The 22,437-nt window shown below is 43.4% G+C and overlaps 2 protein-coding genes across 3 annotated transcripts; both read left to right on the forward strand.

The window, feature by feature from the left end:
• Nucleotides 1-438: 438 nt before the first annotated feature.
• On the forward strand, nucleotides 439-11,052 carry LOC132956413 (SIN3-HDAC complex-associated factor-like). Its single transcript, XM_061029851.1, has 6 exons — nucleotides 439-588; nucleotides 3,156-3,283; nucleotides 3,595-3,694; nucleotides 3,807-3,921; nucleotides 4,703-4,853; nucleotides 5,115-11,052. The coding sequence occupies exons 2-6, from the start codon at nucleotides 3,156-3,158 to the stop codon at nucleotides 5,473-5,475; spliced, it is 855 nt and encodes a 284-aa protein (XP_060885834.1). The 5' UTR covers nucleotides 439-588; the 3' UTR covers nucleotides 5,476-11,052.
• Nucleotides 11,053-12,172: 1,120 nt separating this feature from the next.
• caprin2 (caprin family member 2) lies at nucleotides 12,173-21,742 on the forward strand. 2 transcript variants are annotated; one of them, XM_061030102.1, is made up of 21 exons: nucleotides 12,173-12,305; nucleotides 12,822-13,065; nucleotides 13,142-13,204; nucleotides 13,309-13,395; nucleotides 13,599-13,837; nucleotides 13,931-14,013; nucleotides 15,174-15,287; nucleotides 15,369-15,409; nucleotides 15,517-15,747; nucleotides 16,253-16,291; nucleotides 16,375-16,503; nucleotides 16,586-16,670; nucleotides 17,134-17,183; nucleotides 17,267-17,377; nucleotides 17,454-17,540; nucleotides 17,617-17,757; nucleotides 18,805-18,943; nucleotides 19,021-19,197; nucleotides 19,338-19,396; nucleotides 20,473-20,524; nucleotides 20,604-21,742. In XM_061030102.1, the coding sequence occupies exons 2-21, from the start codon at nucleotides 12,835-12,837 to the stop codon at nucleotides 21,176-21,178; spliced, it is 2,733 nt and encodes a 910-aa protein (XP_060886085.1). In that variant the 5' UTR covers nucleotides 12,173-12,305; nucleotides 12,822-12,834; the 3' UTR covers nucleotides 21,179-21,742. The 2 variants fall into 2 exon arrangements, with proteins under 2 accessions (XP_060886085.1, XP_060886086.1); XM_061030103.1 differs by having other exon boundaries at nucleotides 19,021-19,137.
• Nucleotides 21,743-22,437: the final 695 nt, after the last annotated feature.

Raw genomic sequence — 22,437 nt, forward strand, 5'->3', positions numbered from 1 at the left:
GGACTTTAGGGGCTCTGAATTGTTTCGTTTTCCAAAAGATTATAACTTGTTCGCACAATATACAAGTTTTAACTTTTTGGGACCTTCAGGGGCTGAACAAAAATAATTTGATAAACAAGCTAAGCTATATTTTAGTTTGCTCATTTCATCTTGTTTCACGAAAGTGCCTGATTCCTTTTATGGGACATTTGGATATGTGTTTTCCCTGGTGGAAAATATAAATTTGTGAAAGTTATTTTATACATTCTAAATAAGAGATTTAGCTTTTTACAACAAATCATATGCATGAAAAGTGTTTTATTCTTATAAAAAAAAAAGATTGAACTATTCAGCATCTAAATGTACAAAAGAGCTTTTGATAAAACATTTTTTGATACTTTGTGAAACATGCGATTAATTTTATTTTGAAACTGCAAAGCGGAAGTCCTCTTAACATCGTAGCGTATTGACGCTTTGGCGGGCAACGTTTTAACTCGAGTCTGCGTCGGCATTGTTGTGCGTTGAATGAGCGACACTTCTTCCTTTGAACCGACGAGTGTTTGGAGTTTCTCATGACAGGAGTGTTTCTGCGTCTCACCTCGAATCACGGTAAGAATGTTTCTCCCACTTTGTGCGCAGAATGACCGTGGAGGGTTTTTTTTTTTTTCTTCTTTCTGTCACGTCGTTTGTGTGGCGGCGTGCGTGAAAGTTACCGGAGGAATGCTTTTGGTTTCACGGTCTCACATGGCGTCATTCTAACCAGCTGTCCCTGCAAACCCGAACATCTCCGAGAACACATTCAGGGAAAGCGCCTGCAGCAGTTCGTGTCACATTTTGGGGGGTTTTTGCGCGTGTTTGCGTGCCGGTGTGTGTCGTGAAAGCGGAGCTCCACTTTGTTGTCAGGGTGGTGGGTGTGTTTCCTGCGTCACTGTCCGGCCCCCATTCAACTCTAGGGTTAGATTTCAAACACTGCAAACCATCAAAAACCTGCAACTTGTACTTTTTAACCTCCCGGAATTAGCACTCTTCTTCTGCCGTGCAACATAAAAACTAAAAAAAAGTGAATTCAAAGAGCGAGCAGTGCTGACGGGTTTGCTGCTCGCGTGTTTGCCTGAGCCTCCATTGTTGCACATGGAGAGACCTGCAGATCTCTGCTGAGCTTCGTCGGTTATAGTGGATATTTATGCGGTTTTATTGTGTCTGTGTAATATCTGGGAAAGTAGGCAGTGCTTTAGATCTTTTTGAGTTCAAGAAAGAAACTAAATGTTTATAATCTGAGGGTCAGCACTGCCCTACGTTTCCGTGTTGCGCTGCAGGACGCACATGCAGCTCTGTAGTGATGCACCGGCTTACTCTGCTTTCTGAAGACGACGATGAACCTGTTTGAAATCACAAACTTCGCTTTTTACCCCGTGTGTGTGTGTGTCCACTTTTATCCACTTTCTGGTCATATTCAGACGGTTCTGAATGTGCAGCCTATGATCGGTGTGTTGCAGATGCAGGCAGAGCAGTCGGCTCACTGCACGCCTCCTCCCTCCTCCTCCTCCTCCTGCATCCAACCATAGTCCTGCCATGTGCTATGGAGGCCAGGACGGGGTTACACAATCACCGCCAGCATCACCGCAAACTACGATGCACATCACACACTGCAGCGTTTAAACGAAGCCATACTCGATTTTTTATTTATTTTTTTCAGCGTAAAATAAAAATATCACCTCAAGTATCTTCAACTTTTGCGTAATTTTAATATTTCTGGAGTTTAGAAAATGCAAAACGTGTCAGTTTGTGTCATTTTAAACGGGTTTATCTCATTTAAAAATGCAGGACAATGTGTTTGAATTCACTATAAAAGCAGATATTTAGTTTTTACGAGTGTTTCTTTTCCTCTGTGGATGTCGCTCAGCATCCCTGCGGCCACATGTCGAGCCTCAAGTTGCATCAGCACCACTGTTACATAAGAGACAGCGGGGCCGCGCTGTTCCTCCCAACGTGATGCTCACACTGATAACCTGCATCATTCACTACACACACACACACACACACACACACACACACACACACACACACACACACACACACACACACACACACACACACACACACACACACACCCTCCCCTCTTTCTCTCCCGTCCTCCACGTACGCAGGAGAGGCAGGTGGGGGTCGGCTTAAATGGCAAATGACGTAAATGCGCACATTACGCACAGAGGCACAGCCTTTATTATAGCTGAAGTATCTACACTGACTATACTTTATGTTAGGGCAAAAAAACCTGCTAATACGGATTTTTCCTCAATAACATGCGTTCTTATTTGACTGTAGAGTATGTTTTATTCAGATCTTGAACCAGAGATTTGTGAGGAATGAACATTTTCAGAATAATTATTTTAGGACATTTTTAAAGCGACAATGTCATTATTATCCGAGCTTCTTTTATGTTTATGAACCTGCTGTCAACTGAAGATTTTTGTTTCGTCTGATGATCATGGGGGGGAAAAAAACCTCACCTGCACCTAGATATGAGAACTGATAAACTATTTTTAGACATCGCCAATGTTTTTCTGCAACTTACACCGTGTGCATGAGTTAGCCTGTGATTTTTGATAACAAAAAAAAACCAGAAGAAGGTGCCTAGGACTTCTAAGTTTGTTTTTTTTGTCAAGATCGTTTTATTTTTGATAAAATCATACCAACGAATATTAAAATTCTGGTATGCTGACAACACTTATCACTTGGTCTCATTGTTTTGAAAAAAAAAATACTTTTTTTATAATTCAGATCCCCTGAAATCTCATGAAAGATGAACACTGAAGCAATCTATTTATAACAAAGTCCTGACATCAGACAAACAGATTTTTTAAAAATAAAACTGCTTCATTCAGGTATTTATTAACTATGATTTAAAAAAGAAGAATACAGCCTTTAAAATGTGTCACTATTACCTTTTGCGTCCTATATTACAGAGATGCACTTAAAACGGGCAGAATTTTAATGTGCACATATAATTTCAAAAATGTGCCTATGGATTTAAAAATAACTTTCAGTTGCAGCCCTCCCGTCAGTGTGAAGAAAAATGCTGATTTTTGTTGTTTGTATTGTTTGGTAAAACTTGCAGGCATCCAGTAAAAATGTACCGCTCCTCATCAATAATTGATTTGTATTTTATGTTGCTGTAGATGTTTAACTTCCACAAGCCTAAGATGTACCGGAGCATCGACGGCTGCTGCATCTGCAGAGCCAAGTCGTCCAGCTCGCGCTTCACCGACAGCAACCGCTACGAGATGAACTTCAAGAGTTGCTTCGGGTGAGTCGGCAACACTTTACATCGAGCGAGAAGGTTGAATCGTCAAACATTCACCGTCTAGCTCTGTTGTTTATGCAGAAGTTCATGTTTTCTACCAGGGGAGGACCTTTTGGTTTGTAAAGAAAAGGAGACCCAGAATAGACCCCTGAGGAACTCCACAAAACAACTGATGCAAACAGACATTTTAACATCTCTTCAACTGATTTATTTTTAGTTCCCCATGTGTCAGGCTTACCTACAACCATATGTCTCTAACACAGGCTGTTTATCGTCTTTGTGTGAGGTTGATGTGTGTCTTTGTGTCTCTGCAGGTTGGGTGAGATGCGTTGTGGGGACATCTGTAACGCCTGTGTCCTCCTGGTGAAGAGATGGAAAAAGCTTCCAGCTGGATCCAAGAAGGACTGGAATCATGTGAGGGCACCCTCTGTTACATCTTTGTATGTCTGAGCGCTCCAGCGGAACAATGAAGTTTTGGGTCTCATTATTTAGCTGTAAAACTTTGTCTTCTGCATGTTTTTTAAAGGTGGTTGATGCAAAAGCCGGATCGAGCATGAAGGCAACACTGAGGACAAAGAAGATCAAGAAGAAGCTGAGGCCGAAACAGATCAGTCGGGTGCAGAGCGAGCTCAAGAGAAACAGTAAGCCACTTCCAATGCATGGCTACTGGATATAAGTATCCTAGGGCAGAACATTTTTATCAGGTTCAGCTGTATCGGTAACTGCAGCTCGAGAAAACTCAGTGTCAGACACAAGCAGATGACTCTCTGAAATGTCCAAATATACAAGTTTAAGACGAGGATGTGCCATTCCTCATAAAAATAAATGTCTTTATTTCCTCTCTCCTTGCATCCTTCTGTGCATCCTATGGGGGGAAAACAGGGCACAAGGAAAAGACAGAAATTGGGAAACTTAGCTTATTAGACTTAAGGATCGTCCTTTGTGAATGTAGAATTTGAATGTTTCATTTTACCTTTATTTATTCTCGAGAAATCATTTGAAGGCAAGCCCTCATTTACAATGACGTCGAGAGTACAATTAAAACGAATAAGAGACAAAAAAACAACAAAGACATAATACATAGATTATAAGACCAGAAGAGTAAGCAGGTAACTACAGTTAATAACATTTACACTCGAGTACAGTGAGCTGTGATCAAGTTTTTAAATTGACCCATGGTAACCATTGTATTGAGTTTTAATGTGCATGTGCAAATGTATCTGCAGCACACTAATTGGACCAGAAGATGGCAGTGTGGCAGGGTTTTAAAGCTTCTAATGAGCGTTTTGTCCTTCTTCTAGTCCATGCATCACCTGCATGAACTTTCATCGTGTTCAGTAAAACGCTCGCCTCAGTTTACGTTTCTGTGCAGATATTTTCACAGACAGTCTAAATGATCTCTGCTGCTTGTGTCTCCACCAGACTCGGACGCACACAGCACCACCTCCAGCGCTTCACCTGCACAATCCCCCACCTACAGCAACCAATCAGACGAAGGCTCTGACACGGAGCTTTCCCATGGCTCTGCCCCTTCCCAGGCCTTCTCCTTCCTGGACCTCACCTACTGGAAAAGGTAACTAACCAAGGGCCTGAACTACCAAGCTGTTTTTTCTGTAGCAAAGTAACTTCAGGGTAAACTCTGACTAGAAAGGTGGTTCACTTTCAGGGATAGATCGCCATGGTAACTGATGCTGAACACCTAACCTTTTGTGTTCTGGCTAAGAGCTCAAACTTTACTGACCTCTTTATCGTATTCAAAGAGCTTTATGCTTTTACAAAATTAATCTTGAATTTATTTTTGCAAACTGACCGAGGCGTGTGTTCCTGTTTTCAGACAGAAAGTGTGCTGTGGCATCGTGTACAAAGGTCGCTACGGAGAAATCATCATCGACCCCCACCTGTTCAAACCCTGCTGTCAGAGGAAGCCAGACCTGCAGGAGGAGGAGGAGATGGGAGGGGGGGAGATCGTAGAGAAGGACCTGCAGCCGCAGCAACAAGAGGAGGGGGAGGAAAGTGGAGAGATGGCAGAGGAGGACATGCAGCAGCAACAGGAGGAGATGGAAGGAGGGAAGATAACAGGAAAGGAGGAGAATGCAGAACGGGATGAAGGACAGGACGTTGTGAGTGCGTCGATGCCTCCAGTATCCACACACGAGGTGGAGGAGAAGGAGGAGCTGAGTGAAGAAGCCCGGTGATGGCACAGCAAAGGGTCGGTGAAGTCTTCCTCAAGGACCAAAAGTACAAGACACTGATTTATAACACACTCACGCTCTGCGGCTGCTGCTGACTGGAAGTTTAACCATGGAGTCAGGTTTGGCTGTTTGATACAAAGAGGGAAATATGAAGGCTGCTACTATTTAGCAATTCATCTTCAAGGTGATCGAAAGACAAAATAATGAACTGAGGTCGTCAAAACTTCCAACACTTCGATACTTTTCAAAACCACATGATCTAAAATAATGCAACCTGTTTTTTTTAATGGCTGAAAGTCGTAAACTGTAGAAGCTTTAATATTAATAGTCATATTTAACCAAAAGCTGCCACGAACAAGAGAGAGAGCGCACTTTCTAAATTTCATTAACATGTTGGCAACGTTTAGGTGCTTAAACGTTGCCAATGTTTTTATGCAATTTAGACAAATTAAAATAAAAACCATTTAACAAAGCCGTGTCAGTCTCACAGCGGCCGTCGTAAACCACGCTTCATGCAAGTTCTCCCGAGAGTACAGCAAGTGCTTTTCTGCAACGTAAAAAAACACTAGGTGGACACGGGGCCTTAGCCTGCAATTTATGTTCTTCATAAACAAGTAAAAAAAACAGTATTGGTTGCCTTGGACTTCTATTTTTTTTGTTGCCGTGGCATCAAAACAGTTTGATTTTCCCTCGTATCCTATCTAAGTTTGAAAACATGTTGTCATGACAACCCCATCACCAGCTATTTGTAAGATTGGTGAAACATTTAGTAGTTTTACAAGTCATACGCGCTCTTGAGTCTTTGAGTGTTTGACTCCTGGCTCGTCGTAGAAAGCCGTTTAAAATCATCACTTTTTGCCCTTTTTTGACATCTTTCTGCTCATGAATGTCAGATTTATCGGTAAAGATCACAACTTTTAGTCGCAGCCCTGCCTCTATCCCCCCCCCCCCCCAATGTTCTCCATGAGTCCTTAGCTTTACCTCTTTGTACATGTTGCATAAACCACATCAGATTCCAGACACAGCCGGACAGAGTTAAAGCGTGCTTCCTGCTCGTACTCCGATATAAAATCTCGGTGCGGCACCAAGCGTCTCTTCTTCCTGCTGAGCTCTGCACAGCCGTTAGCGGGAAGGAATTCATCACAGAGGATTCAGGAAAGAGAGGTTTTACCGCTGCACGATCGGAGAAGAGAGCGTCAGAGCAGCGGGAGGTTTCCTGGCACCCATCACTTAGTTTTGTGTTGTTTTTTGGACATGTTTGGACTGATTGAAGCGCCTCCTCCGCCGATGTTTGAGACATCCTTCCTCCTCCTTCTCTTTTTTTTTTTTTGTCTCTGATGGTGCCTGAACGGGATCCCCGGACTTGTTCTGTCTTCAGTGTCTTGGTTTGCGATGAGATTCTGTATTTTTGTAAATACTTTGTTTGTCTTGAAATGCTGGATTATTGAATGCTGCATGGAAACCTGAAGACCTCTGGAATTAACCCTTTACTCTTAGGATGGAGCCATACGACGGACAGCAGACTGTTTGTCCTTTTTCTTCCTGACTCAAAAACACGAATGTTTCTCGAATTCATGTTTCTACTTTTTTCTCTTGAAAAGGATCTGCACTTCACAAAGACATTAAAAGAGCCTGTGGGGACTAGAAAGCAGCACAGCAATCACATTTGAGCATCTTTGGTGGGGGGGGACTGTGGACTTTAAATGTCAGATAGCGTCATGCAGCTAACGTATTGTAGCTAATGTAATGCAGCAAACGTGACGTAGCTAACATAACAGCTAACATAATGCAGCTAAGGTATTGCAGCTGACATAACGTAGCTAACATATTGTAGCTAACATAATGTAGCTAACGTCACTGTTAGCTACAGCCGTATCATACATTCAGGAATTTCTTCCCGTTTTTGGAGTTGAATTCAAAACGTTTTCTGGCTTTTTTCTTTGTTAAATTTCGGTAACATGATGTGGTTGCATTGCTTTCTCTGACAGATGACACGTTCATGGATCGCGCAACAGCGCACCCAGTCAGTTAGGCTTAATATTCATTTGGGGAACAAGACGCATCGTGCGGCATTTAATTTGCACTGTCAAATTTAAAGTTCGGCAGGCCATTAAACCTCTGTATTTATCTTTTTGCAACATTAGTTTGTCATAATTTCACGTAAGAAGCGACAGACCCGGTGGAGATGGTTTTTAGAAACCCCATTTGTATTATCTTCTTCCTACAAATAATGCTCAACTCTATAAATGAGATAAAATCTTTCAAGTTTTCTTCCATTTCTGGGTCACTTTGACCCTCAATTCCTGCAAAGGTAACCACAGATCTCTGTTTTTGTTTCCAACACAGCTCAAATCTATTTTCACACCGAGATGTGTTAAAAAAAAAAAACTTGCCTTTATATTAACTTTAAGCCAGACTTTAAGTTTATTTTTTCAAATATGACGGTTATCATTTGACACACTCCTCAAGGAAGAACGATCAAACACCCATCTTTTCTAAATCATCAGCAGGAACAATATGACACCTCTAAATGTAAATCTTAAAGGAAGAATGTGCGACAGTTAACTTGTAAATACAGCAGAAATCCAGTATCTCCTGTGTGAATGTGTTTCTGAGTCATGACTGTCTACAATGAGTGAGAAGCTCGAGTCCCGCTGGCTGTGTTGTTGTGAGAGCTTCGTTTACGTGGACGGGACGGCCGGCTCCTCCCCTTGTGTATAAAAGCTGTTTTAGTCAAGAACGAGAGAGAAGAAGAAGAACATACTCAATGATTATTTGGATGTTAGTAAGAGTTTTTAGATCACGCTCATTCTGTGTCAGTTTACATGCAATGTGAAGCTACGAGTTAACTAAAGAGCGCTAACATTAGCATGCTAACACAACAATGAAGGACACAGGTGATTACAGCTCAAGTAAAGGACAATTGTGTCTAACGCTAAAGCTTGATTCGTGTGAACGCGAGTGGAGGGGGGGAGGTTGGAGGTGTGACTCTGGAGAAGAGTGGAGGCTTCAGTACGGAGGAGGTGTGGCCAAACATCAATTTGTTTTGGATCCAGAAAGTTGCACATTCTTCCTTTAAAATAATACGAGCGAAACACAAGAAGAGAGAAGAATGTATCTGTACCAAAAAGTCCTAAAGCTTCCCTGTTGTCCATGTTCCTCGTGTCTCTCTTTAGTCTGTAAATAAGTTCAAGGTAAAAGCACAAAATAGATGTTCAGGAAGCAGCTGATGTTTCAAATACTGTAAAGAGTGAATAAGCTTATTAAACCCTCAGGAAGATTTTGGCATCAACAGACTAAAAAACACGTGCTATCGTTCTTCAGCAGCTTTTTTTGATCATGTAGGAAGGGGCTCGGGAGCTTTTTATATAAATGAGCCCCTCATTATCTACAGAGCATAAAAAGCTCCGAGGATGAGTTCTTTAAGATTATATTTGTATATACTTTTGAGTTTGAAGCCTTTGTATGTTTAAGTTCATGTTCTGCAGCTTTTTGTTTATCTCACTTTCCTCCCCGTTGAACTTTATTTTCCCCCGGCTAAGTTTGTCACGTGATGTTGTACAGCTTTAATATATATTTTTTTGTAGATATATATTAATAAATGTGAACAATCATTTATCCCGGCTAAACCTTGTTGTGTAAGTTTAATTGTTTCATGTAGCTCTGCATTCTGACTGCTGATGCGTAAATGGATTTTAAAGGTCACATATTCAAAGTCCACTTCACCATGTTCCTCTAACACTAATATATCTCTAGTCTGTCTACAAACCCCCCAATGATGAGAAAAGTCCATCCTCTTCGTCTTTTGTCTGCTCCACTTTTCAGAAAATGTGTGCTCAAACAGGCCGTTTGGAGATTTTCCCTTCATGACATCACAAAGGGCAGTAGCCCCTCCCCCAGGTGGGTGACACTCCCACAGCTAGGTGTTTTGTTCTGCCCTCTGAGTCTGCCTTCTCACCGTAAACAATAGGACATGGAGCGAGAAAGCCCGAGCCACACAAGCCCTTCCAGAGAGGGGGCGTGGGCAGACACAGCTCATTTACATATTTAAAGGTACAGACACAGAAACAGCCTGTTCTGAGCAGGGCTGAAATAGAGGGGTTTATAGACATGATCAAATACAGGATCAGAGTGGATTTAGAACAAGAAACTTCACAGACATGTTTTGAGGAGCTCTGAGACTTATTTAAACTGGTTGATGAGGAGGAGAATATGTGACATTTAAGGGATTACAGACACACCTGAAACATTTTCTTCACATTGTTTGGTTTTTGTTTTTATTTCAGAAAAATCGTTTGTTGCTCATTTTGAACAAGTCAAAGACAGTGCTATGAGCTGCTACAAGTGTATGACATTTTTTTTGTTTTTTCTTTCCAAAAATTGATAATTGATGACATTTAAAGAATGCCAACAAAGGTGTTTCCTGTCAGGCAATACAGAAGCCCAAAGAGGACATGCATCTCCACACCTTTTGTGCTCCGACATGATAGCGAGGAAATTTCTGTTGTTTCTCTCGATCTTGACTTATACAACGCTTATTTTCCTGTGATAGTGAGATCATTTGAGCAGTTTTCTTAAAATCTCTCAAATTTGAGCGCAAGTGGCGCAGTGGTTAGTGCAAGCGCCCCACGTATGGAGGCTGTAGTCCTCCATGCGGGCGGCCCAGTTTCAAATCCCACCTGTGGCTCCTTTCCCGCATGTCATTCCCTGCTGTCTCTCTCCCTGATTTCCAACTCTATCCACTGTCCTATCTCTCCATTAAAGGCACAAAAAGCCAGAAAAAAAAGAATCGGATTCGCATCCAAACTGTGTGGCCTTACCCTCATGTCGTTCCCCCATCTCTCTCCTCCCCACCACTGTCCTATCTCTAAAAATGAAATCGTAAAAAGCCCCAAAACATTCCTTTAAAAAAAAGAGAGATAACAAGATAAATACGTCGAGATCTCAAGAAAATGACTGGAAATGATCTACAGGAACACATAGTCAAATAAAATGTTTGGATATATGTCCCCTCAGGGCTACCGTAGACGCTTCATTGTGAAGTCAAGCTTCACTTTTCTCTAAATAAGTTTATTTGTCTGGAAAGTAGTAACAAAGTTTTTGGGTTTTTGTACCCGCGCAGGAGCTTTAATCTTCCATCGATTACACATTTCTCCTCTTTACTTTAAGAGTTCTTTCATATCAGGGGGTGAACTTGTCAAAATGTGTATTTATTAACTTATTTTAGTTCCACTGCATTGACATGAATATCTTCTTGTGGATATGAGTATATATTTCAGGATGTCTGCATAATGCTGCCGTGTAAACAGCACAAAGTTAAAATGATTGTATTGAAACTTTAAACGTTGTATTTAACGTAGTTTAGAGGGATTTTGTATTCCTGACATTTTGTGTAAATATCCATCAATTGTCTCTTTCTTTGTTTGATTAGTAATGAGATCAGCATGAGATGTAATCCCAGGGTTATGGTGCATAAAGGGTTATTTTGCAGAGATGCACTTCTGTTCATTTCTAGAGATGAAGATTGTATTTTTATACACTCTTGTAATTTCAATGTTCATTAAATGTTGTCAGGTTTGATACATGCTTCATAAATTCTTATATTTTAAAGACATTAAGGAAACATGCTATGTTGAAGTGCTGGCTTCTCTGACAACAATGCAGCAGCCAGTATGTCCTCCTTCTAACTTTAGATTCTGCTCCTGAATGCTCTGGATTTGTTTGGACCAGAGAAGGTAGGCGGTTTTAAGGCGACCCCCACACGGCCGTTTTGGACACCCCTTGGTTTGCCAGATATGAGAGCAGTTATCAGGTCAAACCAACAGGTGTTGCAGCGATGGAAGCGGGCAAGAGAACTGGTTCAGATAGAAGTGATTGTACTCGACCTAAAAAGCCTCTGCATGTTTCTGATAAGCTCAAAACGTGCAGAAACGTGCTCAAACTAGGATCAATATTGGAGATGCTTTTGAAAAATGGAGAGAGGTTAGAACACAGAAAGGTTTACAGACCGATGCAGAGCTGGATAAACACTGAAGCTTCAGTGTCCACCACATGGCAACCTGCGTGAGCATCGACTCTAGAGAGGAGGGGGGGGGGGGGAGACAGCTCTCTACAATGTTTAGAATTTGGACTGCAGTACCCATTTGAAACACTAGGTGTCAGAGTTACATATTGCTCCTTTAAATTGATAGGAATAATCAGAGGAGGACATTTTTTTTCTCTGTATTTCAAAAATAAAGTTTAAATGTTTAAAAACAGAGTTCTAGTTTTTCCAGGCATCATTTGTATATTTTTTAACAGAAGGGGAAATATGAATTTACATTTTCAAATACTAAACTGAAAACAAAATATATTTCCCTTCAGTTTCTCCCTTGGCTGGATTGTACTCTTGCTCAGATAAAGACAAAAGAAGAAACATTTTATCTAAAGAAAAAAAAGATAATCAAATTGTTTTTTTCTCACTTGCCTCTCTGGGCTTCCGTACAATGTGACTAAGCAAATGTAAAGAAATCAACAATACCTAAATTAGATATTTAATTAACCACACTTGTTAAAAGCATCAGGTCCTTGTTACATAATTAAAATAAAGTGATTCATTTTGGGTCATGCGTGACCGGATGTGCTCGTGGCTGGATTTGTGCGTGTGTGTGTGCGTGTGTGTGTGTGTGTGTGTGTGCGCGCGCGCGCGCGCGCTCGTGAGGGTATATAAAGGTGTGAGCTGAGTCTCGCGTGGCCTCTGCGAGCCCAACATCAGTGTCGGAGAGGGGTTGCTCCAGTTTCGGGGATTTTCGGATGTTCAAGCGGCTCTCTTGAAGGGATTTAACACGCACGAGGTGAGGTCAGCTGTTTCGGTCCGCGTGGCGTTTGTTTGTAATGAAACGCTGACGTATTTGGAAAAGATGCTTCTGAAATGATGAGTCTGCACTTTTAAAGCAGTGTCATGGCATGTCAGAGTGTTTCCAGCGAAGTTCGTGTGATTATTTTTAAAGACTGCATGACATTTTCGCAGTGACAAATTCCGTGCCAGCGCTTGAATTGCTCATTAAATGCCGCTAAAACACAATATTATTTGACAAGAATGACTCGTGTATCACGTGCATGCATGGGTATTTAATTGTCAAAAAAGCTGCCCTGTCCCTGCATGGTGTTTGTGTTCTCAGCAGCTGCTTTCTTGATTGATCCAGAGAGAGCACGCTGCTCGGTAGCCGACATAAATGCACTGTCACGGGGTTGGCCGCTGCCCAAACTGGGCTGCCTCCCATCTCTAATCTGTGTCCAAACACTCCTCTCGGTACCTGCAGCAGTTGCCTCTCCTGCAGCTTCACATGTGTGCATGTCTGTACTTCCAGTGTGGAGCTCAACATGGTGCAGCTGTCTCCCTCCCCTCCCCTGGATGTCACCCCTCCGCCTGAGCGCTCAGAGGAGGGGGAGGACAGACAGGAGGACCCAGTGATGGCCGGGAGCCCCAAGGTGGGCTCGCCCTGTGGCCTGTACACCCTGGAGGTCTCCACAACCTACCCCGACTATGACAACTACATAGAAGACGGTCTCATCTGCCTCAAACACAAAGTCCGCAACCTTGAGAAAAAGAAGGTAGGTTTTGAGACGGAGCAAAATAAACGAAGCGGAGGTAGATTTTCTGAGGTTTCTTTTTTTTCCCCCCACACAGCTCAAACTCGAAGACTACAAGACGAGGCTGACCCAAGGCGAAGTGCTGAACAAGGATCAGATGGTAAGACCCAGACATGTATTCACGAAAAAGGACATCAAGATCTCATAAGTGTAAAGTGTTTAGGGTTGTGCTCATGGGTTCTTGCTCTTCTCTTTGTATTCCAGGCGGCTGTGGAAAAATATGAGGAGGTGCAACATAACCTCACATTTGCACGGGAGCTGCACAAAACTCTGGACAGCCTGACTCAGAGCGTAAGTCTTAGGAAACTCTAAACATGACTCCATGTCTCTACTTGCAAAAAAAAATGCTTTTGGAGCATCAGAGACGATCACTGTATGGATGTAACAAACTCGGATGTCCAATTTCATTTGATATTTTCCACACTAGTTCAGATCTGTGTGTGATAGTTCATTAAGTCTTAACATAAACGGTTTCCAAACTGCTCCTGCTGCAGCTGCTGAGAGCTCAGAAGAAGGTGGTGAAGAAGGAGCAGTTAGCCAAGATGGAGGCAGAGAGGAGGCGTCTGAGCACCGTGCTCCAGATGCAGCACGTCCTGCACAGCCTGCAGCAGGAGCACGTCAGGAGAGACCTGCTGTCGGGACACAACCAGGCTCCTCGGGTCCCCGCCCCGCAGCTGCACAGCCTGAGTCAGCTCGCCACCCTGCTGGGAGTCCAGAGGGACAGCAGGCTGAGGTGGGTGTCATCGTAGCGCACGACACAGAATTAACTAGTTTCACCCTGAGATGGTCTCCTCGATGATCCTCCGCCGTCTTCTCTGTGTTGTAGTTTGGTGGCGCAGATGGAGCGAGCGGCTCTGGCCTACGTGGATCTGCTGGAGGGGAGTGAGAAACCAGTGGCTGGGTCCACATGTGAGTATGTGAACTTGGACTGAGCTCTTCGATCCAGGTTTTCCTTCCATTCAGGCCAGCCCATAGAAATAACTGGGCTGCTGAAAGGCCAAGTGAATGAGCCCTCCACCTCCACTACCTGGATCTGATCAGCTTTTGGAGCTTATTGGAAAAAAAAGTTTGTCAAATAGCCTCCTTACTTGCTGGCATCCTGACTTTGTGAAGGTCCTGGCATGACTATACGCAGCCTGATGTTATTGGACAAACAGTTGAAGTTGTGGGAAGGCCCGTTGAACTTAATAGTCCAAAAAAAAAAAAGGTTCATACCACTTTAAGAGGAGATTTACATTTTTAAATTTGTTAGGAATGCTTAAATTTAGGATGGACCCCACATGTGCCTGGGGCCTTCAGACGGCGTCCCCCCTCATTGGCGGCCTTGCATCCAGTGTCGACTTTAAAAACAAAGCTGTACATGATAACCTTGTGTAGATGTGATTGCGTCCACGTTTGTGTCTCAGAAAATGTAATGTTAGACAAAGCTCTTTCTTTAATTTGGTCATTTAGCAGTCAGAAAGAAAAGTCACTGAACTGAATCAGATATTTTTAACTCTTCAGTCCTTTTTTGTTCCACTTTTGTAAAATTAATATTTGGCCTTTTGATGATTTATTTTATTTTTTTTTTAGTTTCGAGTCAGGACAGTGGGTAAGGTCAGAAACCAAAGAGTGAGAGTGGGGAAAGACATTCCCTTAAGGAGCAACAGGTCAGCATATTAACTGGGCTCCACGCTCTTGAGGACTAAAGCCTCTTTACATGGGACCTGCCCACTAACCACTAGTCTACTGGGACCCCACCTTTTACAAACGAAATGGGTTAACGTTTGGGGAGGAGACCTCTGAGAATGATTCCATGATGGTCGACCAGTGTAAGCGCTAGACAAAGGCTGAAAGGACTTTCATTTAGAAGACCGGGAAGCAAATTTAGAACCGCTGCGAATGCATACATACAAAACAAATGCAACGAACATGCTGCAAGAAGCCAAAACTACAAATTCAAACACGCACATGCATAACGAGAAGACAGCCAAAAACACAAAGCCTTAGCCAAGAAATCAGATAGAACTTGAAGTCATCTGTATTTTTCCTCTGGTGTTATCTGAGGTGTTTTCCATTAATCTTTCCAGTTAAGCTGCTGAAGGAGGAGCTGACCAAACTGTTGACCTGCAAGTACTTCAGCGTTCTTCCTCCTCCACCCAACAAGCCTGCAGAGGTGCTGCTGAGCTCAACCAATCACAGCAGTAAGAGCATCCTGATGACTTTACTCTTAATACTGTGTACATGCTTTATAAGATCATGCATCTGTGTTTTGCTTCTTTCAGCCACATCAAAGTCCAAACCAAATGACGTTTCAAAGACGGAGGTAAGATAAATGTGTATTTCTGTTTTTTATGAACTGAGTATTTCAGTGCTCTGAGAGCCTGTAAGCATGCTCCAGGATCCACTGATGCTCTGTTGGTGATATGGCAGTTTTTCAACAGACTGTACCTGACTGAAGCCGAGACGACGCCTCACACGCAGAACTGGAAGGAGGACTTCCAGGCCATGAGCGAGCGGGAGCCTCCGGACTGCTGGGATACGGCGTTCTCTGAAGGAGCCGCCTCGCTTCAATCTGCGGCCAACAAACCGTGGAGAGGAGCGGCGGCTTTCATCCCCAAAATCCCCGTCGCCTCCAAGAAACCATCTGCAAACTGCAAACAGGTGAGGAGGCGATCGTGATTCATGTCGCGGTCGTGAGGGAGACAGGTTTTGTTCTGCTTCCCTCTGTAGTTCCGGATAATTTCACTTTAAAAACATTTGTGTTGAATATTTTCCAATCAATCAAGCTTCATTAATTTAGCAATATAATTCAAAGACTGATTTTTAAAAACAAGAGATTAGGCTCTCTTCCGTCATTGTTGTTGATAAAGAAGTTATCAGAAGTCCCGCCCCCTCTTGATTTAATTTGGTCAGTGGGGAGGGGAGGAGTGACATTGGTGATACACTGGACTGTTATCAACTGAGAGCGCTGTGAGAACAGAGACGAAAACGAGGACATTTTCCTGCCGAGGGCTGAAAACACTGGTTTCATGCAGAACCTGGTTCCTGCTAACACAAACTGTTTTAATGCGCACAGGCTCTCATTGATCATTAAATGATCCTACACAACAGTTTCTACAAAGTAATGAATCTGTGATTTTTTTTTTTTTTTTTTTTTCCCCCCCAGAGAAAAGAGAGGCGAGCCAAAGGAGAGCAGCACAAGCTGGTGAGTTCAAAGCCACAGAATGAGCTGAAACACTCCGCTGCAGACGCCTGACAAACTCTCTCTGTGTCTGTGTTTCATGTCAGGCCGTTCACATGGACATGCCCATGGAGGTTTACAACGCTCCCTCTGCTTTACCCAAAGACCCCGTCCTGAGGAAGCAACACCTGGAAGACCTCATGACCAAGATCCACGGCTCCTTCAGCTTCATGCAGGTCGAGTTCGGCTGAAGGAGAGAGCTTTAGTTTATGCGTTTTCTTTTTTGTGCAGGTTTTTAAAATGACTCATTCTGTTCAGGACTCCCTGCTGGATGGTGAGAGCTCCCCCACTAAAGGCCACCCCAGACTGAAGAGATGCACGTCTGGATCTCCGTCTCCTCTGGGTAACTCTGAACCCATCAACGAGATTTGTTATTATGCTGCACGATTTGAGCTCGGCTTTTTTAATGTTCAAACCATGTTGTATTGTCGTCATCAGCTGAGTTGCTCTTTATGGAAATGGAAGGTGGTTCATGACGAGATCCTGTAGGAAGTTTTTCCAGTGATCTGATTGGTCAGTGGTGCTGATGAGCATCACATGTTTCTGTGGTGCTGTGTTCTGCTAAGCCGTTAAATAAATTTTGGTTACCTCAATTTAGACGCACCTTGAAGCTTACAAACAACAAACCTATCCACGATTGGCTAATAGCTAGCTCTGGTTTCGTCTGACTTTCTCAATGTGTTTATCTCAAAGGCTCATATCTAGATAACGATAATATTGCACAGCCCTTACTCAAGCAACCAAATGAACATTTGACTTTAGTTCAAACCTTTTTTTTCTGTTTGTCTTTTCTCCCGCCCCCGCAGCTCAAACTGACCTTAGAAGCCCCGTTGATGTCCTTCCCAAAGCGATGCATGTAAGCTCTCCTTTCCTTTTTTTCTGTTACAATTCAGTTGTTTGACTTGCGTTGAATCCACTTCATCCTCATCCTCCACTCAGTCCACTCCACTGCCTGCCAGGCTCCTGGAGCGCAAAGCCAGTCTAACAAACGGGGACGAGTGCCTGGAGATCTGTGACCTGGAACTTTCCTCGACGACAGACCTACCTCATGTAAGATTCAGATATTTAAGACCCCTCTTGTTTTCATCGTGCTTTGTTTGAGTGGTTTAAAACGTCTTCTCTGCAGGAGTCCCCACAGTTCACTGAAAGAAAGAAGTTTGCTTCTCCACCGCTGTACCGCAGAGAGTCGAGCGTCTCTGTTGACATGACAAAGGTGGGTTATTTAACTTCCTCCCCAATCTGAAGTTTGTTAATCTGCTTCTGATGAATATGTATCCTGTGCTCATTAGATGCCTGTGACTGAATCAGGGAAGCAGTCACCCTGTAGTGGGCTGGCATCTCGCACTTCCACCCCCCCACTCGGACAGACTTTTTCCACACCGCCATCAAGACGGACTCTGGCATCTGCACAGTTTCAGAGCATCCAGTCGGTGAGATTTAACAAATCCAGCTTCGTCTCCTTAGGTTTCATGCGATCAAGCCCCAGATGTAGGTTTGGTTAGCGCCCTATCAACATCCAATCATGGGGCTTCTGTGATACCAGTGTTCTCCTTATGTTAATGCTCAAACTGTGGTTGGATCTCGTACTTAAAGGAAGAATGTGCAACATGTTCCACAGGAATAAATCACAAATCCAGTATATCCTCTGTGTGTCTCTGAGTCATGACTGTCTACAATGAGTGAGAAGCTCGAGTCCCGCTGCCTGTGTTGTTGTCAGAGCCGTGTTTACATGGACCGGACAGCTGGCTCCTCCCCTTGTGTATAAAAGCTGTTTTAGTCAAGAACTAGAGAGAAGAAGAAGAACATACTCACTGATTATTTGGATGTGACAGAGTTTTTAGATCACGCTCATTCTGTGTCAGTTTACATGAAATGTGAAGCTACAAGCTAACTACAGATTGCTAACATTAGCATGCTAACACAACAATGCAGGACTAAGGTGATTGCAGCTTGAGCTAAGGACAATTTTGTCTGCTGCTTGTGCTTAATGTTGCTTAATTATGGTGCGCTCAAATTCCTAACTCCTTCATGTGAGGGGAGGGGGGTTGGAGGTGTGTGAATAGCGGCAGCTTCGGTATGGCGGAGGAGGTGCGGCCAAACCGCAGTTTGTTTTGGTTTCGTGCTGGTTTTGTGAGGGCGACATCTACTGGATGAAAAAGTCACACATTCTTCCTTTTTAATGAAGTCTGTAAATGGCTTTCTTCGTATAAATGCAGAATCTGAAGACGAGGGAGGAGACGGATTTGTGTCTGAACAGTTCTGGATTCTGTTGGAAATCTAAAACCATCGGCCAATATGCAATTGGAGAACCCATTGGCATCATTGGACTACAATTAGATTTATATTTTATTCTCTAAAAAACAGAAAGATGTAGGAGATTACAATCTGGTAATGGTCTGTGTCTTGCAAAGTAACTCAATTCTTAAAATTCAAGTGGACAGTAAATCACATCTTGGATGTTTTTCTTCTCGTCGTAGGTCTTCAAGGTGAGTGCCTCCCTACCTGAGAACGGGGACTACAAACCAGACTGTGCAGCTTTTGTCGAGCCCAGGTACAACACTGCTAGCACCCAGACCCCTCCTGAGTTTGCTCCTTCGGAAGACGAACTCCAGCCCGGTATGTTTCTCAGATATTGAGGGTCCTTAAATAATTCTGAGAGTTTGAGGCTCATTGTGTCTCCATCATCTCTTTAGTTTACGCGTCAGATTACCCTGTGAGTAATAGTGGACAGATCTACCTTTCCCCTGGCCAGTCGAGTGGCAGCGTGAGTCGAGCCGGCCAGTCGTACTACAACAGAGGATCTGTAAGAGGTATGGCACGTGGAGGCAAAGGACCGGCACACACCTTTCGCTCTTCTGGGTGGCATCGAGGTATCTATCCTTCGCTTTTCTTTTCTCTCTCAGGGGTTTCCCTCTTTCGCTCTTCCTCTTCTCTCTTTGTATCTGTGATGTGATCAGGTGTACAGTAGTTTGGGCTGACCGGAAACTTCTTGATTTCTGTCTCTTGTTAGGATCCTACATCCCCCAGAGTCATTTCAGGGACTCTGGCCCTCTTCTCTATGCTGCTCGAGTAAGTAATCACTTACTATTCTTTATGTAGAGGGTTCGAGAGAGTATGGTGACTAGTGTAAGTGGGTGTCGTGTTTACAACCCAGTAAGTTATTAGAATTTGTTGTTTAGAGATTGTTCCTTGCCCATTAGTCTGAAAACATTTTGTTGGGGTGTCCATGGACCAGGAATGGGCAAGAAGAAACCAGAGGTGTGCTACTTTGGCATTAGAAAGCCAAAGATGTTGGAGAACCTGCTGGTGGTTCAAATGGAGGGGTTTCTATTCCAAAAATGAGACTTGCATGGGGGTCTCAGGGTCTTGATAATTGCCACTGGTCACAAAGTAGCTGGATAGGGGAGGGGAGACATAACCAAAATCATCTTTCTTTACAAGAACAAGACTCTGTTTTCCCCGTCTACACAGAAACACCTTAAACCAGTGATACTCAACCCGAGGCTCTCAAGCCACGTGTGCTTCATTTGGGACTAGTTGTGGCTCTTTTAGGTCCTACTCGGGGGGGGGGGGGGGAGAAACAAATCCAAAGTAATTATTTAAAAAAGGGAAACCTTGTCAGCAGAAATGATTCTTTGCAAGTCGTGTCACTGTGTTTCCTAAGAAGGCTGAGTACCATTGCCTTAAACAGAGTTTCTGAACATCTTCACCCTGGAAGGAGTTTTACAATTTGTGTACAAAAGTCAAAACACTCAGAAGAAGCTAAGTTTGCAAAAATGACTCCTCCTACATGTGGACGAGGTCTGTATCTGAGCATGATGGTACTGAAACTGGTTTTTATGTGTTTTTGTCATGGCGCGCTGGAGGTTTGACTCACACCTGGGGCGAGCCTCTATTGGCCACTCTAAGAACTGCTTATTTTGGCCCAGAGTGCTTTGCTTCCTTTGCCGCCCTGAGGCTCCCACTTGAAGTCACCGTTTTTAATTCCAGTGACGACTGTTAGCCCTCTGGAGCCTCCAAAGCCTGATGTGTGCTGCTCATGTCTATTCTCGTATCTATCTTTTTATGGATTAAAGAATTCTTGTTTCACATAACTTGTGTCCACCTGCAGATGTTTGATAGTCCCTCCATGTTGTGTTTTTTAGGACTCTGGTTACCATCACGGCTACAGACGAGGAGGGAGGCACAACACGAGCGGTATTGTTTGATTTCATTAGCCTCTAAATATGCAAAACTACAATCGAGGGTTTGAAAATATGTTTTCTCGTTTTTGCAGCTGCCTGGAGTGACTCGTCCCAAGTGAGCAGCCCAGACCGCGAAGGCGCCTTTACAATCGTGGACTCGGGTCACGGGGATTCCCTGTCGGTCTCAACAGTGGAGGTCCCCCTCACCCCCCACGGCCACCACCACCCCGCCCTGCTCCCCATGCAGCTCTACCCGCTCACCCAGCCTCTGCGTGTCGCCTTCACCGCCTCCCGCACCGCCAACTTCGCCCCGGGCAATCTGGACCAGCCCATCGTGTTCGACCAGCTGCACAGCAACCTGGGGGAGATGTACGACACCCACATCGGGCGCTTCACCTGCCCCGCCAACGGAACCTACGTCTTCATCTTCCACATCCTGAAGCTCGCCATCAACGTGCCGCTGTACATCAACCTCATGTGCAACGAGGAGGTGATGGTGTCGGCGTACGCCAACGACGGCGCCCCGGATCACGAGACGGCGAGCAACCACGCCATCCTGCCGCTCTTCCAGGGAGACCAGGTGTGGCTCAGGTTGCATCGCGGCGCCATCTATGGCAGCACCTGGAAGTACAGCACCTTCTCTGGCTTTCTGCTGTACCAGGACTGAAGTACTTCTGGTCAAACGGCGCTCCTCCCTCCACGTGTGGACTGATGGTTTTGTACTAAATGAGAGGATCAAACTGATCTTCTCATGGTCAAGCTGCATGCCAGTTCACTTTTTTTCATGTGCAAACCCGTTTCAAAAGGTGCGTCTGCTGCCTAAAGATCAATTCTGTGACTTCTTGAGGTTTACTAACGCACCTGATTCCCCATGGATGAGTCGTTCTTCGTGGCGGTGCTCGCTGTGACAGATAAACGAACACCTTGAAAACGTGACCTCTTACTGTGACTCGTACCTCAGGAGGTCACCTCTTCAGGTCACAGACATGTTATGAGTTTGTGCCTTCTTTCCTTTTGAATGGCTTTGGATGACTGATCAGATATATCAATGAACTGAATGGATGAATAATGATTGCCTCTGGCCTCGCTGTGTGAATGTGAAGCTGACGGAGCGTGTTCTTGGTGGTGGGTGTGATGTGGTGTTGAACACTTGAGGCCGAATTGTTGCACTAACAGACTACTGTGGAGAGATGTGGTCCCTCGATGTGCCTAAATAAAAGATGAGCAGTGACGTTTGGCTTCTTTATCTTGATGTTTTTATTTATTCCAGCTTTTACAATTATACATTTTCACAGGACATGCATCTGTTACTTTAAACTCTGGGTGTGTGCTGATACAGCCTGTAAACAGATACATACACAAAGTATTATAAGAGAGAAAAAACATAACCCACCTGTTTTTAATGTGATCATTAATATCTATCTTGGATTCAGTTTTTATCACTTTGTTTGATTTAAAATCAGAATCTTTTTCATTATCAAAAAGGTTTACACATTAAAGGAGTGTTTGTGTTTGCATTCATAAACAAACATTAAAATGGCTTAAAAGGAGAATTAAATCCATCTTGGTCTACCCAGGAAACCTAAAAACATTCAACTATGAGACAATGGCAAGATAAAAAGTTCAGTTGTAAAAGAGCTGCAGTTTATGATTGAATATTGAAGTAGTTCATTATTGAAGCTAAATTAATTCAGCTTCAACACATTTCTGAATGAAAGTGAATCTTAAAATAGAAATGAATGTTTGGGACTAAAATTTAAGAAGAAATCAAATGAAAACTAATAAATTAATTGTGCTTTTTTAAAAAAGTCTCATGGCTTCACTTTGAAGTTAATATTCTGTTTTAATCAAATTTATTAACAACAATTTGGACAATATTGAAAATAAGTTTTTTTTTTTCATTCCTTATTCAGCATTATCAGTGAA

Source organism: Labrus mixtus, chromosome 22 (assembly GCF_963584025.1).
Source record: "Labrus mixtus chromosome 22, fLabMix1.1, whole genome shotgun sequence".
NCBI lineage: Eukaryota > Metazoa > Chordata > Actinopteri > Labriformes > Labridae > Labrus > Labrus mixtus.

Coding starts and splice junctions, on each gene's coding strand:
- LOC132956413 (XM_061029851.1), top strand. CDS start 3,156: ATGTTTAACTTCCACAAGCCTAAGATGTACCGGAGCATCGACGGCTGC. Junction 3,284..3,594: donor AACTTCAAGAGTTGCTTCGG/GTGAGTCGGCAA, acceptor GTGTCTCTGCAG/GTTGGGTGAGATGCGTTGTG. Junction 3,695..3,806: donor CCAAGAAGGACTGGAATCAT/GTGAGGGCACCC, acceptor TGTTTTTTAAAG/GTGGTTGATGCAAAAGCCGG.
- caprin2 (XM_061030102.1), top strand. CDS start 12,835: ATGGTGCAGCTGTCTCCCTCCCCTCCCCTGGATGTCACCCCTCCGCCT. Junction 17,758..18,804: donor AGTTTCAGAGCATCCAGTCG/GTGAGATTTAAC, acceptor TTCTCGTCGTAG/GTCTTCAAGGTGAGTGCCTC. Junction 18,944..19,020: donor GGAAGACGAACTCCAGCCCG/GTATGTTTCTCA, acceptor TCATCTCTTTAG/TTTACGCGTCAGATTACCCT.